The sequence below is a fragment of the Stigmatopora nigra genome, unplaced genomic scaffold, assembly GCF_051989575.1.
Source record: "Stigmatopora nigra isolate UIUO_SnigA unplaced genomic scaffold, RoL_Snig_1.1 HiC_scaffold_25, whole genome shotgun sequence".
Lineage (NCBI taxonomy): Eukaryota > Metazoa > Chordata > Actinopteri > Syngnathiformes > Syngnathidae > Stigmatopora > Stigmatopora nigra.
In genome coordinates this window covers 606,230-624,756 of record NW_027551604.1, presented here as the reverse complement: position 1 = coordinate 624,756, position 18,527 = coordinate 606,230, and the positions used below count along the sequence as shown (strand labels likewise).

Genomic DNA, 18,527 nt, shown 5'->3' with positions numbered 1-18,527 from the left:
TATATATTACTGTATTATGTTATTTTACTATTTATTTTTTATTAAATATATTTTATTCTATTTATTTATTATTGTATTTTTTTTACTATTTATTTTTGTATTTTATATTTTTTTAACATTTATTTTTTTGATTATATATTTTATATTATTATTGTATTTATTAATATTATTTTGTGAGGATAAGAAGTTCAGAAAATGGATGAATGAGCATTTAATGTTGCTATGCTATGCAGTGATGTCCAAACTAACTTTTTATGGCCAACAGCATTCATTAATTCACGTTTATCCTCACAAGGTTCGCGGGGGGTGCAATTTCCAAAAAAAGAAAAACTGACACTATTTAGGTTAATCATATCTATGAAACAGAAAGAAAAACAACATAAGAAAAAATGGGGCAATCAAGGACACAGTCACTTTGTCATTTTGGAAAATGTATAATTCATTTCTTATCATCCAATAGTATCAGTCGCTTCCAGCAAAACTAATTAAGTCCTAACAAGCAGGCTTTTTTTCCTTCTTCTTTTTTTTGGTGGTGGCTCGAGATGTCATTGAGAATAAAAATACTTTTGCTAGTTAAGATAATAACAAAACCAACCTTTAACTTCAATGCATTTCTTCTTCCAGGCGATTGCGTAATTAGATTGGGGGGAGGGGCTTGTTTTGTTCGATTGAGTCGTTATTGGTTGTTAACTCTGTCCATTTTTATAGGGCGGGGCCACAAATATACAGTAATCCCTCGATTAGCGCGTCTTCACTTATCGCAAATTCACGATTTAGCGTTTTTTAATTACTTAATTAAATCAAAAAGTATATTATTTATATTTATATATCAAGTTTGAAAGAAGAACTTAGACATTGACACATTTTTATATGTATATTTATATGTACATTGCAAACAATACTGTTTTGTGTCTAATTTTATATTTCTAATTTATTTTGAAATATAAAATACGCCACAAAACAGGATTTTTTTTGCGATTAAATTGTGTATCTAGTCATATTTCCTTATTAAAACTCAATGTCCACCAATAGTAATTTACCATTTTATATCATTTTCTATCAAAACCCTTTTTTTAATTGATGTTAAAACAAAAAAAAATCGAGAGATGAAATTCACTGATCAAATGTCTTATTTTCATTGGGAAGAATCACCACATTAGATTAGATTACATTATATTTCATTTGCAGTAGCAATACAGACACAGAAGACATTGTAGACCTAGTCAAACAAACAGGACGTCCACAAGATGGCGACATTCCGCAAACTCAAATAAAATATGCACACTCTTTCATGCATCATAATTATTATTTTTTTAAAGGTAATTAAAATGCCTCAATCAAATACAATTTAACACTGATAAAAGTCTACATCTTAAAACAATGAGTAACATTTGTGAGGTAAGTCGTGGTTTTTTACAGCTGCTAACATGTGCATTTTCATTTTCAAGCATAGGAAAAATCAATCAAAATATGTATTTACACAACTCTGGGCCAGCTGATATCATTTCTGGTTCAAAGTCAATGACATTAGCTGCATTTTGTGCATTTTACAGTAATATTAATAGCTCAAAATAAGTGTTTTTTTTATCTATACATGCTCCTTCAACCCGTGTTTACATTTTTTACAGTGTTGAGTGATGGAAATAGCGAGAATTGGACCAATCAAATCATTTTCCTGAGAAATTTGGACTTGAAAGTGTTTTTTTTTGCCCGGTAACTGATCTAAAAAACAAATAATAAAATGTTTCAGTACAAGTTTTAGTGTGCTCACTTACCAGACAGACTAATAGTAACCTTAACCTAGTTCTTATCTTCTATGCACCGAATATTACGCTAAAAAAAATGTCGGCAAAATTTGATGCCCTACAAACCAAAAACCTTCAGGTTAATTTTATGGAAAAATAAGTCAAAAAATTATGGTTTCCCAATTTCAGCCTTGTAATAAATCTATCATTTAACCATCATATCTTGATTTTCAACCTTGTAGTAACCTCGCAGCTCATTGGTTGAGAAACAAGGGTCTAATTTGTGAGATTTTAGGTCAGAAATAAGGAAAAGTTCTTCATTTTCCAGGTGAAAAACTGCCTAAAACTTAAAGGAGTTCCACGGAAAGGAGTCATACATGTGTGCCCGTGTCCCCAGCCAATCGGAGAACTTCTGGGCGGAGCTCTTCTCCGTGGTCAGGATGCGCGCCGCCTTGCGTAGCTTCTCCTCGTTCCTGTCCAGGTAGCGAAGACCCTCGGCCCGCAGCAGGTTCAACTTCTCCTGCCGGTTGTCGTCGATGGAGATGTCCTCGCTCAGGTGAGGGTTGAAGCGGAAGTAGGCGTCGGCCGGCAGGAAGCCGTCCAACATGGCGTGGACCTCTGGAGAAAAGGAGGGGAACGCCAAGAAAAATTAAGTCTCAGCCAATCAAAGCTAGGGCCAATTTAGAGTGTCCAATCGGTTTACTATGCATGTTTTCGGAATGTGGGAGGAAACTGGAGTACCCTGGAGATAACCCACACAACCTGGATTAAGCAATTATTATTAAATATTTTATCGGTGCTAAAATATATATATAATAAAAGTAAATAAATGAATAAAAGCAATAAATAATATATGATAAAATTAAATAAAAATGATAAATAAATAAAATAATGTAAAATATATAATAAAAATAAATACAAATGATAAATAATTAAAAAATAATATAATAAAAATATATAATAAAAAACATAATAAAAATATATAAACCCACAGAACCTGGATTAAGCAATTATTATTAAATATTATGTCAGTGCTTAAAATATATATATTAAAAAGTAAAAAATAAACAAAAACAATAAATAATATATGATAAAATAAGATAAAAATGATAAATAAATCAAATAATAAAAAATATATAATCAAAATAAATAAAAATGATAAACAATAAAAAATAATATAATAAAAATATATAATAATAAAAAATATAGTAAGAAAAAATATATAATAAAAATTATATATATATAATAAAAAAACAATAATAATAAATACAAGGGCCCAGGGAGAACTTGCAAACTCCACACAGATGGACATGACCTGGATTTGAACCCAGAACCCCAGAACTGTGAGGCCCATGCACTACCCACTCACTCCACCGGGTCGCCCAATTTCCCTAATACGGCATGAAATAAAGTTCAACCAATCAATCTAATCGAAATCTTCTGAACTGAATTTAAACCCCAATATTTGGTTGCGTTTGCCTCTGACGGACGACTTTGCCACTTTGAAAACTTGAACTTTTTAAGAATTTGACAGTGTGAAACCCATCCATTTTTGCCAAAGAGCGTTTATCTTTTACAGCGTGCCCTGAGGAGGGCCCATGATCCAGCAAGAGCGTGCGGCAAACTTGCGAAGCCTGCGTCGAATCTAGCCAGGCAAGGCTGTAACAAACATCACTTAATCTGCTGTTTTCACAAATATATAGATTTTTTTTCTTCTTTAACAAGCGGATCCGGGGAGAAGCGCTAATCCCAAATACACGCCACCAAGTGTAGAGAAGGAACATCTAGGTCACGCACACACAAACACATTTACACACTGAGGGGGAATACACACCCACAGATCATATGCCGGACTATTTTTGATATAATATTTTGATTTTTTTTTTTATAAATGGATTAAAAGAACTGGATTAAAAGCCCTGAAGATTCCGATTTTTAGAAATCAAAAACAATGTTTATTTTAGCTTTTTTAAAAATATATTTTTAGATTTTTAAACAAATTTTTTAAAACACAGAAAAAATGGTTAAAAAAATGACAATTATTGATTTAAAAGGGGGAAAATCGGGAAATTTAACCATTTTTGATAGAATATTGAGATATTTTTTATAAATGGATTAAAAGGGCCTGAATACTCATTTTTTATACAACTAAAACAATCTTTATTTTAGCTTTTCTTAAAACATATTTTTAGATTTTACAAAATGATTTTTGAACTAAAAACAGAAAAAAATGGGATTAAAAATTGACAATTATTGATTGAAAAGGGGGAAAATCCATAAATGTAATATCCATCTATACTCTTCATTAAAATTTGATCCTAAATAAGAAAGTGGGCACTCATCATTGACTTTCCCGGGCCACAAAAAGTGATGCGGCGGGCCAGATTTGGCCCCCCGGGCCACCACTTTGACACCTGTGATATAACGAATGAGGTATCGGGGCAAGGGAGGACATGAGGATCATCATTTTTCAAATTGGTGGTGTCCAAAAAGGACACAAAGTTCTTGAAAAAGACAATTTGTGTGTCATTTGCCACACCTGACAGGTAGTCAAGTTTATACACGGTTAGAAACCGTTCTTATTATTCACTTTACTGCGGTTTAAGGGATGGGTTGCTTGTACTTTGCGGGCATATTTTTGAAAAAGAAATTGGCATTGATTTTGACCCAAATGTGCCAAAACAGGCCGACAAATGGAGGCGCCGCTCTGGCGTGTGCAAACTGCTTTTGTATTTTTTTTTTGCACACAATGTGAGATTCCTCACACGTTTTGGGAGATTTGCTGCAAGTTGATCGATTTGCAGGTGAAAATTGGAGCTTTTCATGGAAGATTCATGAATAAGAACTGCAAAAGTCTGTATTAAAATGAGAAAATTACTTCTCACAAACTGAAACTGAAAATAATCTGTTCAATTCCATAAAAAAATAGATTAGATTAGAATTTTACAGACACAGAAGACATTGTAGACCTAGTTCAGGGGTCGGACCATTTTAAATATAGATATAACATTTAGATATTTTTTATTTTTAGTAATGGATTAAAAGCCCTGAATATTCTGTTTTTTTATAGATCTAAAACAATGTTTATTTAAGCTTTTTTAAAAATATATTTTGGGATTTTACAAAATGGGATTAACAGCCCTGAATATTTCATTTTTTATAGATAAAAAAATGTTTATTTTAGCTTTTTTTTAATTTCTTTTTTGATTTTACAAAATGATTTTTGAACTATAAACTGAAAAAAAAATGATTAAAAAAGAACTGGATTAAAATCCCTGAATATTCCATTTCTATAGATCCAAAACAATGTTTATTTTAGTTTTTTTATATATATATATATTTTTTTTAGATTTTACAAAATGATTTTTATAACTAAAAACACAGGAAAAAATTGATTTAAAAATTCAAATTATTGATTTAAAAGGGGGAAAATCGGAAAATTTAATATCCATCTATACTATTCAATTGAATTTAATCCTAAAACAGAAAGTCGCCACTCATCATTGACTTTCCCGGTCCGCACAAAATGATGCGGCGTGCCAGATTTGGCCCCCGGGCCGCCACTTTGACACAGATGGTTAAAATAATCAAAATAAATTAATTATCAAAAGGTTTCAAAACAATTTCATTCCACTCACAATGAAGGTTTTCTGTCAAACTAAATATTCATTATGTATCTTAAACAAACCCCAATATGGTCTGCTAGTTTTTAATGTTAGCCCGTAATGGGAAATATTAGCGTTAGGATAGTATTTTGGTCTTACCTTCGGTGTCTGTGGCGCTACTGATGACGTTGGTGATTTTAGTTTTGAGACTGGTGTAGGAGGTGGCGCCGCCGCTGGCCTTGGCCGCCGCCGTCTCCAGGCGACCCGTGCCCACGGAAACCACGCAGTCCAGGGGCGCCTTGGGCCAGAGACACTTGCTCTCGTGGATGGCCAGGGCCGTGGGGTTGTTGATCAGCAGACCTCCATCCTGTCAAAACACAAATATGCTCCAATGAAGATTAGAAATGGATGGATAATATTTGCTGTTTTTCCATTTTTTTTAAATTAATCATTCAAAAATTTCATTTAAAATTGTTTTTTTGGGTTGTTTTTAGTTCAAGAGGCATTTTTTTCCGGGATTTTGATCATTTCTTCAAAAAATATTGAAATATTATATTGAAAATGTTTCTAATTGTCACTTTTATAATACACTAAGTAGATGATAATACAATAAAATACAATATAATGTTTTTTTATGAGGAAGTTCCAATAAAGATTATAGGATGTATGAATAATATTTGCTGTTTTTCCATTTTTTTTTAAATTAATCATTCAAAAAATTGATTTAAAATTGTTTTTTTGTGTTGTTTTTAGTTCAAGAGGCATTTTTTGTGGGATTTTGTGACAGTTCTTTTAATAATTTCTTCAAAAATATTGAAATATTATATCGAAAATAGTGCCTCTTGTCCCTTTTATTATACACTGTAAGTAGATACATTTTTAAAAACGCAATACAGTAATCCCTCAAATATCGCGGCTTCACGACATCAGGTTTTATTTTCTGGGGTAATTTTTTTATAGTTTTTTTTTATTCATAAAAATGTTAAAATCCACACTTGCTACTAGGACTCAGCACTGAAGTAAAATTTAAAAAAATGTATAATATTATTTATTATTTTTTAAATTGGGATGATCCTGTTTTTTTGTTTATCGCAGCCATGTGTGCTCTACATTATCCTTAAAAAACGAGGGATTACTGTATTTGCTATTTCCAGACTCAAAGACAATATTTGTTCCAATATGAATGTCCAAAAATGACAATCAGAAAAGCCGAAAATTAATTAATCAATTCATTTCTTAAGCCTAATTGCAAGACACATCGTATGAAAGCTAAACATCGATAAAAGTGAATTCGGCACCCTTAATCTACGTGAATAAAATCAAAGAAATCAATGAAGCTCCGGCACCCTTCCGACAAATGACAAAGCACGCCACGCTATAATTGTTTCACTTCTGCGGCTCTCCGCTTCTGCCTGCTTTTGAAATCCAACATCCGCCTAAGAGTGGTTTTGCTTTGAATCCATATTCCACCTAAGGCTATTGGGGGGGGGGGGGTGTTGGGGGGGTGCGCTGGGGGTGCCGTGACTGGGGACACCATTGATGAATAGGCATGAGCCTACGGGACTGCGGGCTTTGCTGCGGGATCAAAAACACCGGGCCAAGTCCTCATTAAAGACGCCTGGTTGGGTTAGTGGTGGGTGGGGGGGTCGTGGTATAGGGGGGAGGGGCTTGTTTACAAGGCTGCGACATTAAATTGCAACTTCATGTCTTGGTCTTATTGCTCTTCCAGGAAATAATAATGTCATTTTTATCTGAGAGCAGATGTCGAATGGATTCAAAGGACTGTCGAGGGAGTTGGCAGGCTGCAATTCCCCCCGGAGGCCACACGGGGTAATGACGGCCCACGGCAAGGCAAAGGTTCAAAGGATTTTGGAGGTTGGGAGTGGTACTGCAAGTGAATCGGGAGTATGGAATGACTTGTACCGGATTTTCTTGCCTTTTTTCAAGTTTTAGGCGAAATATGGTTTGTTTGTTTTTAGAATTTCCTTCAAAAATGTCAAAATCAATTTTGTTAAGCGTTTTATGTTATTTATCTTTTCTATATTTTGATATAAATGACCGTATCGGCCGCATTGTCTTGTGTTATTTTGTCTTTGTCACCTTTTTTATGCGCATATAAGCCGTACCCTGGATTCAGTCATCATGTTTTAGCCACAGATGCGGCCTATATGCAAGAAAATACGGGCAATCATATTTCACATTTTATGCAATATACTTTTTTTGTTCAATTTAATTCATAGACGTCACAAACAATTTTGCTAAGTCTAATTTATGCGCATATAAGCCGTACCCAGGATTCAGGAATTTTTTTTACGCCAAATGCGGCTTATATGCGAGAAAATACGGTAATCATATTTTACATTTTATGCAATATACTTTTTTTTGTTGAATTTTATTTGTAGACGTCAAAATAAAATGTGTTTAGTCTAATTAATGCGCATATAAGCCGTACCCTTTATTCGGTCATTCATTTTTGTTGAATTTCCATCATAGATGTCAAATTATATAGAATTTTATCTATTTATCTTGTTTTTAATTTTGATATAACTAACTACATGGACCGCATTGTCTTGTGTTATTTCGTCTTTTGTCACCTTGCAGTTTCGTCCATGTCAAGTCTGATTTATGCGCATATAAGCCGTACCCTTCAATTCAGTCATCCATTTTTGGTGACAAATATGACATATAAGCCAAAAAATACAGTACGCATTAAAACTGAAAGAACTACTTGGGCATATATGCGGCATTTGGGATGCTGGCACATGAAGACATTAATCCCAAACGAGGGAAGAGGAAGTATTGGAAGACGCAGAAAAAAAGCGAAAGAGCAGCTCAGCAGTTTCTCTTATCTCCTGCTCCACCGTGTCTGCATTTTCAGACTCACTGACTTTAACTGTGAGACTCTCGTTATGGCTTTTCTCTCTCCACACTTTGTCCAAGGACAGTTAGCCTATTAGAGACACATTCTGCCTCCGTCCCCCCCGCAAACCCCAATTGGACAAGACGCCATTGGCTCGGCCAGCTGTGTCGTTCGTTGTGGCTTTGAATTAAGAACGTTTCTTCCGACCTTTTGTAGGTTTGCTGGTTATTTTTTCCCAGTCGAAGGTATTCAACACTTTTTTGTCAGGTATATTTGAGTTTATGGAGTCCACCCGCGTTCCCTGACGGACGTTATCGGGGAAACAGAACACACGTAACGAGAGCTAAGCGGCGCTAGGATGAAACGGCAGTAATGAGCAGATGTTGAGATTCCGACGGGACGCACTAACGTCAACTTGATTTTATGTGGACCATTTTAGATAGAATATTTCGATTTTTTTTTTTTTATAAATGGATTAAAAGAACTGGATTAAAAGCACTGAATATGCCGTTTTTAATAGATCTAAAACAATGTTTATTTGAGGGTTTTTTTAAAATATATTTTTAGATTTTACAAAATGATTTTTGAACTAAAAACTGAAAAAAAATGGATTAAAAAATGAAAATGATTGATTTAAAAGGGGGAAAATAAGGAAATGTAATAATTTTTAGATATAATATTTAGATTTTTCTTTTCTAAATGGATTAAAAGCCCACAATATTCTGTGTTCTTATAAATTAAAATAATGTTTATTTGAGCTTTTTTTAAATATATTTTTAGATTTTAGATTTATGATTTTTGAACTAAAACACAGAAAAAATGATAAAAAAAATAGTTAATTGATTTATAAGGGGTGAAAATCAGGAAATGTATGATATACATATTATCCTAAAACTGAAAGTGTTTTTTTTTTTACAAATGGATTAAAAGAACTGGATTAAAAGGCCTGAATATTTCGTCTTTTATAGATCTAAAACAATCTTCATTTGAGCTTTTTTAAAATATATTTTTAGATTTTACAAAATTATTTTTGCTAAAAACTGAAAAATTGATTAAAAAATGACTATTTTTGATTTAAAAGGGGAAAAAAATCAGGAAATGTAATATCCATCTATCCTCTTCATTTGAATTTGATCCTAAAACAAAAAGTCTGCACTCATCATTGACTTTCTCAGGCCACAAAAAATGATCCGACGGGCCAGATTTGACCCCCGGGCCGCACCTTTGACACTTTTGGATTACACTGAAGCTTTATCTGCCTTTCTTTTAGGATGTCCCGGGGTCCCAAAGGTCAGCGTGGGGTTGCAGCGAGCCCCACCCCGGCTGACAAAAGACTCATCTGGGGGTGATGGACATTGAAAGCCTTTAAGATTTACTGTCCTTTCCCAGCAAAACGAAAAAGACCACCCAAAAATCCCACGTCCAGAAGCTTAAACTACAATAAAACAATATTTTTGAGTGTTTTCCTCGTCATCAAAGTCCATGTAAATGTGTTTATGTTATGTTACGAGCGCGTTACCCTGAAAAAAAGTCAGGGACCGACCCTCGTTAGTCCTTAAAGACAGACACGTCCATTACGTAACTTCTCAAATGGTGCACTTCTTTGTGATTGGCTGCCAGGAAAGCTTTTCACTTTTCTCTGGCTTTGAGACAAATTGGACAAATAGCCTTTCTACTCCAAAATGCCAACACATACACTTTTAAAAATCCTCCCAGAAATGCAACATTTCAGACGAAAAGTTGCCTCATCTCTTCAAGCACATTTTTGGACAACCCTTTTCCATGCTAACAAAAGGCTAATTGTCGTCTCCTGAATGAAATGGATGACTTTATGGATGTGGGTTGAAAACTGTGAGATGACTCCCTTGTCAGATGACAACCATGACATCAGAAAGATGGCACGTCGGGCTCACATTTCATTGGCGCACACCCCAACCGGTGGGTGTATTGCAATGTGGTGACATTTATACGTCCCTATTTCCTATTTATGCAACTTTACCGGGTATTCCAGATCACCCCAGTTTTCCAGAGTCCGCCATTTAGAAACCATGACAGTCTACTGAAGAAAACTTGAAAAAAATTGAATGTTTTGACTGTCCTCAACCAAAAAAATGCTGTGTTCTAACCATTTTTCTCCATTTGTGCTCCAAAAGTCACCATTTTAAAGGACAAGCCATATACAGTGTTCCCCCGGTTATTGCGGTTAATGGGGACCGGGATAAGTGAATTTCCGCGAAGTAGGGATTCCCCTTCAAAAATGCTTCATTTGAATTTAATTCAATTTTTTTTAAACTTTTTTTTTTATTTTTTTTTTTACATTTTTTAATTTTTATTTTTATTATAAATTTTACCCTCCTGTATACAGTGCATCATATAGAATACGGGTAGAAAGAGTGAAATTCATTTTATAACATAAAAAAAACTGTAAAATATGTTGTTTCAATGTAATATTTGTATTATTTTCCCCCAAAAAATCCACGAAGCTCTGAGTCCGCGGTAGCTGAACCGCGAAGTAGCGAGGGAACACTGTATTTCCTATTTGTGCAACTTTACCGGGTATTCCAGATCACCCCAGTTTTCCAGAGTCCACCATTTAAGTACCATGACAGTCTACCAAAGAAAACTTTAAATGTTTTGACTGTCCTCATCCAAAAAAATGCTGTGTTCTAACCATTTTTCTCCATTTGTGCTCCAAAAGTCACCATTTTAAAGGGCAAGCCGTATATTTTTACATTTTGCTGTGTCAGTGTGGCACTAAAACTGCACAAAAGTCGACAGAAAAAGACTGCAGAGGATGATTATACACAGCCCAAAAGACCATCAAGTGTTCCTAGCTACCCTGTGCAGCTTCTACATTCTAATATGCCAGTGTGTTGTCATCACGGCTCTTGTTATGACTCTCGTTCACCGAAACGACTCAATTCAGAAGCATTGAGAAATATAGCCGTAGATGTATTGAAAGATTTCATGGAGTGCGAAGAACATCTGTTCCTTGAAAGTCGAGCCAAGGTGACGTCTCCGCCCGACGCCATCAAAATCAAAAGACATCAAACGGATAGAGCACAACAGTCGTATTTTAGCTCCTGTAAGGACTCAAGGGTGTCAGACTCGGGTTGGTTCGCAGGATGTGTTAACGTCGACTCCGTTTCATGCCATTTTAGATAAAATATTTAGATTTTTTTATATAAATGGATTAAATGAGCTGGATTGAAAGACCTGAATATTAGGTTTTTTATAGATCTAAAACAATGTATATTTTAGCTTTTTTAAAATATATTTTTAGATTTTACAAAATGATTTTTGAACTAAAAACACAGAAAAATTACAATTATTGATTTAAAAGAGGGGAAATCAGGGAATTGAATATAAATCTCTACTCTTCATTTGAATTTGATCCTAAAACAGAAAATCAGCACTCATCATTGACATTCCCGGGCCACACAAAATGATGCGGCGGGCCACATTTGGCCCCCGGGTCGTCTTTTTTTATAGTTCTAAAACTATGTTTATGTTAGCCTTTTTTAGATGTATATTTTTAGATTTTACAAAATGATTTTTGAACTAAAAACAGAAAAAAATGATTAAAAAATAACAATTATTAATTTAAAAGGGGGAAAATCAGAAAACATAATATACATCTATACTCTTCATTTGAATTTGATCCTAAAAGAGAAAGTCAGCACTCATGATTGACTTTCCCGGGCCACACAAAATGACGCGGCGGGCCACATTTGGCCCTCGGGCCGCCACTTTGACACCCGTATGTTATCCCAACGTCCTGTCTTTACTAAGGTGTCTTACTCATGCACTTTCCCACTTTTCTGACTAAGCAATTACCCCGCAGAGTGGCATTATGTATATCGATCTGTTAAACGGTAAGTGGAATACAAGTGCAGTTGTTCTGCAACACACCCAAGAAAAAACAATGGCGGACGCACGTCTCCATCAAAAAGTAGGCGGCGGAGCGTGAAGCGTGTTTGCCCACTGACCTGATGGAGGTCACTCCCCAGGGGGAACTCCTGGAAGTAGCCGGGGGCCGCCGAGGTGGCTCGGATGGCCTGCCAGAGCTGGTGCTGACAGCCCCCCAGGTAGTGGGAACGCACCCCCGGCAGCAAATTGTAATTCCTGAACACGTAGGCCTTTAGTGGGGTGCCTCGGTTTACGATCGCGCTCACTGCAGCCACCTGGTGGAGCGGAGGGGAATCGGTTTCAAGGTGATGAAAGCTCATTTTAAAATACGACAAGGTTTAATAAGGACTTTCTCGATTTGTTAAGAGTGACAAGAACTCACTTTTGGACAGTCCGGGTTTCTCGAAGTCTCCACAAGGAGGTGGGATCCCATTTTCTCTCTGTAACAGGAGGGGAAAAAATCACTGGGCACATTGACTTAAAAAATGTGACAGATGGGCAGGGTCAGGACAAGATAGGATACATATAAAAAAGTGCATTCGTTAACAGTACATATGAAACATGAAGAGAAAACAAGGACTCAAGTGTTAACATACTCGCCACTCATCATTAAAATAAAAAGTATAAAGTACAAAGTCAAGTTAGTAAAGGAATGTATTAGGAAATATTAAAATGTCATTTAAAAAACGATCGAGGGGCTGTAAAACACCAAAAACAAATAAGAGTGGACAGAAATTTTTGTAAGTAGAAGTGTACTTTGTATGTAAATTCTCTCATTTGTTTCACTGTCCTCACATAACTACCAACTAAACCAGACATGGGCAAAATACGGCCCTCGAGCCACATACGGGGCGCTAGGCTTTTTAATCCGGCCCGCCGACGTTGTCCAAATAATGTTTTTTTTTCTTCCCCAAGATGGCCGTCACACGTAAGCCAGTGGCTTTAGCTGTGTCCACTCTTATTTGTTTTTGGTGTTTTACAGCCCCTCCATCTTTTTTTAATTACATTTTAATTTTCTTAATACGTTCCTTTATTTACTTGACTTTGTACTTCATACTTTTGACTTGAATGATGAGTATGTTAATACTTGATTCCTTTTCTTCTTTTTATGTTTCATATGTACTGTTAACGGATGCACTTTTTTATATGTATCCTATCTTGTTCTGACCCGGCCCATCTGTCACATTATTTAAAGTCAATGTGGCCCACCCCGGGCCCAAAAATACGCCCACCCCAGAGCTAAGGTGACCCCAAATGACCCCATAACACTGCTTTTAAACTCCTCCCATCAAGACACTAACTTGAGCATGGCCTCCCAAGCTTCGCTGTCGTAGAAGGCGTGGCTCCAGCCCATCTTTACCGTTCCCACAATGACGTTTTGCTTAAAAACATCCGAGCCAAGCTTGCGGTAAAGATCGTCACAGTCGCCCGGCGGGAGCTGGAAAATTCCCAGCATGAACCCCAGGATTGCACCTTCCACCAAAAAAGTAGATAGGAACAATTATTACCCGGTTCTGACATATATATTACATTGAAATTTGTTTGTGATTAAAAAATAATAAAGAAATAAAGAGCAGCTGTGAACCAGATGGATATTTGGAAGTCATGCAGGTTTGTGTTGGTGATTAGAAGCCAATCTGGAGGCTAAATTGACTATTAAAAATGCTGCTGCTCTGGCAAATGAGATGATTTTTTTTAGCTCTAGCACCCTTTTTTGCATTGAAAAAATCTCAATCTGAATTTTTTTCATTAAAACTATGTCACTTATATTAACAATAGTTATTTTCATCAAATTTGTAGCATCAGGAATCCAATAAACCTCCAAAATGATGACTTTTCTCCAAATATGACTTAAATTTCATAGTATTACTCCAAAAAAATATGTTTATGCATACTTTACATCGCCCTAGAAATCAAACTAAAAGAAAATAAACTTCTAAATGACTGTTAGACAATTTAAATGTTATAATCCCTCATTTAAAGTTCATCATGTTTTGATTTTAACCTTGTAATAGATCAATTTTAAACTTGTAATACGTATTCACATTCATTTTTCGCTCTGTTGGTTGGAAAACCGGTTTAAAGCACCCCTAGTGGTCGTATTTATATAGTCATGTTATTTGGGATAAACAAGATTGGGCCACAAATAGAACGCACCTGTGCTGACGCCACAAATGTAATCGAAGAGTTTGTGAATGGGTTTGCCAGTCAAACATTCCAACTTGTGCAAAGTCTGAAGGGCAAGAATTCCTCTGGAAAGTACAACAACAGTAATAGAGAGAAGAAAAAGTCATTATGAATGCACATGTCCAGTGTCAAGCTGGACTGTAAAGATAACAATATACCGTTTAAAGTGACAGTATGTACATATTTAGCCTATTTTATATAGGAAGATATTACTTCACTGTTTATTAGAATATGGAAGGGGGAAAAAGGACGTGACAAGCTGTACTGTAAAGATAACAAAAAAAGACAATAGAGTTTAAAGCAAGTGTGTATATATATACATACAAACAAAAAATACACAAATATACACACACAAATACACACAACCCACACAATACACACACAAATACACATTAATAAACAAAAATAAACAAAAATACACAAAAATACACAAAAATACACAAAAATACACAAAAATACACAAAAAAACACAAAAAAACACAAATAAACAAAAATACACAAAAAAACACAAATACACAAAAAAACACAAATACACAAAAAACACAAATACACAAAAATACACACAAATACACACAACTCACACAACACACAAATACACACAACTCACACAACACACAAATACACAAAAATACACACAAATACACAAATATACAAATACACACAAACAAATACACACAAATACACAAATACACACAAACACAAATACACAAATATACAAATTCACAAATACACAAACACAAATACACAAATACACAAAACACAAATACACAAAACACAAATACACAAACACACACACAAATACACAAACACACACAAATACACACACAATACACAAATACACATGCATAATACATACATACATATATATTTAGCCTATTCTACATAGGAGGATATTAGTTCAATGCCACAGTTTAGGAAGTATGTGTATATATAAAATAACTGAGTTGATGAAATAACCCAAGCTAAAATGTCTACAAGTCAATCTTTTCCTAAATAAAAGAAGAGTAGTAGCGGTAAAGTTTTACCTTAAGCCTCCACCGTCAATGGAGAGAATGCGTATGCCGCGGCCTTTGACGGGCTTGCTGTAGCCCACCAGAGCCAGAGCTTCTCGGACGGCTTCCCTCAATCCGGGGTCGTTTGCTTGCTGCAGACGCAGCAGGCACGGGATCACCTTTTCCTGGACGACAGGCAAACATATCCGATGATTATTTGTATATTAGATGAGCAAACGCGCTCCCAAAAGTCACCTTAACTGCAATCCCACAAGTCTCGGGAAATTCCAGCAGATGGTAGCTGAGGTCCTCCACTCGGCTGATGTACACCCTGACGTCGGTGGCCCTGCGGAGGGCTTGCACCAGCGCCCGGGTCCGGTTGTCTACGCTCACCCTGGCGATGATCTGGAAGATGAAAAATGTCAACCATATTTAGAAATTAGAAGAAAAAATTGGAATATTATCATTGGAATTGAGGGTTAGGCCCAAAAATAAACCTATTTCATGTGTGTATAGTACATTGCTTGTTACAGTAATCCCTCAAATATCGCGGCTTCACTACATAGTGGATTTTTTATGGGGGAATTTTTTAATTTTTTAATTTTTTTTATGAAGTTCATAAAAATCTAAAAATTGATGCTGAAACTCGCAGTCTACAGAATCTTGAATTGAGTGCACCGACTGATTTGGCACCGCGTCCATTTTGTAGAAAATTTGAGACTTCTATGTGCGCCCATGTGAGAAAATGTGTTTTTTTAATCATTTAATAAGGGGAATTGCAATCATTAATAATGAGTTAACAGCTATGTTACTAGCCTAGGGATTGGCAAAGTACGGCCCACGGGCAACATACGGACCGATAGCCTTTTTAATCCGGCCCGCCGACGTTGTCCAAATATTTTTTTTCTTTCTCCAAGATGGCGCCATTTGATGTAAGCCATTGGCAGTAGCTGTGTCCACTCTTATTTGATTTTTGGTGTTTTACAGCCCTTCTATCATTTTTTAAATGACATTTTAATATTTTTTAATACATTCCTTTTTACTTTTTACTTTGTACTTTATACTTTTGACTTGAATGATGAGTATGTTAATACTTGAATCCTTTTTTTCTGTTTATGTTTCATATTTACTGTTAACGGATGCACTTTTTTACATGTATCCTATCTTGTGCTGACCCCGCCCATCTGTCACATTTTTAAAGTCAATGTGGCCCAACCCTGTCTGTATTAGCACATACCTTTTCCCTTTGTACCAAAAGTTTTTTGGCTTTATCTTCTACCACTTTCTGCTCTTTGCTGACAGATGCCTCAATTTGCTTGACCGCAGAACTCTCCGTCTTCACCACGTCATCACTGGCGTTTTTGGCCTCACCCGTCCTGAATTTGGGAACCAAAGGAGCAATGTAGCTCCCCACAAAAGCTTGCACCGTGGGAGCCGAGTAGGACAAATAATGGCTAATGCCTTTCTTGGGGGATGTGGGAACAGCTTCTAACTTATTATCCACCGGGTTACTCGTTTGGAGCGCCCGGGAAGCGTCATCTTGGCTTTCCGCGTCCTTTTTAAGCGTACTGCTGCCAAAATAGGAATTGATATGATGGGCTAGGTAATTATAGGTTTCGTCCAAGTTGACGGAAAATTTGCTCGGGTGGAAAAGGGCATCAGATGGGAGATTCTCGCTCTCCGTCGATGACTCGTCGGGCTTGTCCGGCTTGACGGTTGAGGTGAGGGGTATCCGTTTTTCCTCTTTAGCTCCCCCTATGGTCACAATCGCGGGGGTGCTAGCTTGCGATATGTCGTCAGGAGATGGAGTCGTCGTGGTTGCACTAGAAGAGCATGGTGATGCATTTAAGGGAGGTGAAATGGGAGTAATTTCCACAACTTTTGACTCTGGTGTCGACGGCGCATTTTTTCCAAACGCGTTGGTCTTGAGGCGGGAAAATTTGGAGAGAAGGTCCGTTCGCGTCACCGCTTTGGAAACGCTGTCCAATGTGGTTTTTACTCGAGACATGTGTTGGCTGATTCCCGTAGACCAGCGCGATGCCGACGTGTTTAAACGTAAGCCACCCGTGTGGAGTTTCTGAGCATGGAGTCGAGGGTGGGGGGCGTGTCTCCGGCCGGATTTGACGTCACGTGGGTTCTGGACATTGAATGAAGAGGGTCGTGTACCTGAGAAGGGAAAAGATGAGGGTGTGTATTTGCGAAAACGCCATGGGTAAGATGTTCTGTTTCGTTTCGGCCAGAAAGTGAGACACCATTTATGACTCATACTTTCCCGTGTCAAGTGTTCATTCCATCAGATGAAATTTTAGCTCTACACTCCTTTCCATACGACCCTGGTGAGGAGCAACAACAAAAATGGGAGGGGCATAACAAACAAGACAATGGTAATGGTTAAACTAGGGAAAAAATCACGTGAATGACAATGTTTACATCCATGTAAATAATATGATAATTGAACAAAGATTGGAAATAAGAACAAATTCATTCAGAAAAATGGACAAAATGGCTATGGAATGGCTAAAGTGAGATGGACCCTGCCGCTAGCTAACCGGACTAACAAAGGAAATGAAAACAACGCAAAACATACCACAGCGCTTAGATCGTCGTCTCAAGGTGGCCGGCAATGTTTAAAGTTCACTTTATCGGGCAACACCCAACCATAGCGTCGAAAATGACAAAAGTACGGCCACTGAGTTGCGAGCTGACGCTTGATTTCCAGTGATATGACGTCGACCCGAAAAGAAAAACAACAAACACGTGACAAGTGATGAAGCGTGCTATTGGTTGGTAAGCCATTGACCCCCTAAATTTGGAAACGTTGATTGGCTGGATTTCTCCCCCGGAAACTACGAACACTAAACTGTAGTCATAATTCAAGCACATTTGTCGGGGTTAGACTTTGTTGTTGTTGGGGCAAAAGGCAACTGAATATTTACATTAGTGTACAAATACATAATAAAGATACATTAGATATAGTGTTCACTAAAAAGTAAAGCAATGTCTTGATGTCAATTTAAAAAAATATTTCGAATTGGGATTGGCGTAAAACAGTAAACACGTTTCAATATTCAATAAATAATATATTATATTTTATATAAATAGATAAAACACAAAATTGTTATTGCAGGACACGCAAAAAGTGCATTGCGGTAAAAAAAAATTAAAAAATTAAGAAGTCAAAATCCCTACTCCATACCAGTTGGTGGCGATACTGTGTCAATACGTTGTA

General features: G+C 36.3%; 1 protein-coding gene across 1 annotated transcript; it reads right to left on the bottom strand.

Moving 5' to 3' along the window:
* Positions 1–1,894: 1,894 nt before the first annotated feature.
* LOC144192245 (calcium-independent phospholipase A2-gamma-like) lies at positions 1,895–18,040 on the bottom strand. The gene is made up of 10 exons (XM_077711354.1): positions 17,886–18,040; positions 16,536–17,631; positions 15,554–15,703; positions 15,332–15,483; positions 14,277–14,371; positions 13,421–13,592; positions 12,502–12,559; positions 12,200–12,394; positions 5,510–5,717; positions 1,895–2,363 (listed from the first exon to the last, which is right to left on the bottom strand). The coding sequence occupies exons 2-10, from the start codon at positions 17,562–17,564 to the stop codon at positions 2,086–2,088; spliced, it is 2,337 nt and encodes a 778-aa protein (XP_077567480.1). The 5' UTR covers positions 17,565–17,631; positions 17,886–18,040; the 3' UTR covers positions 1,895–2,085.
* Positions 18,041–18,527: the final 487 nt, after the last annotated feature.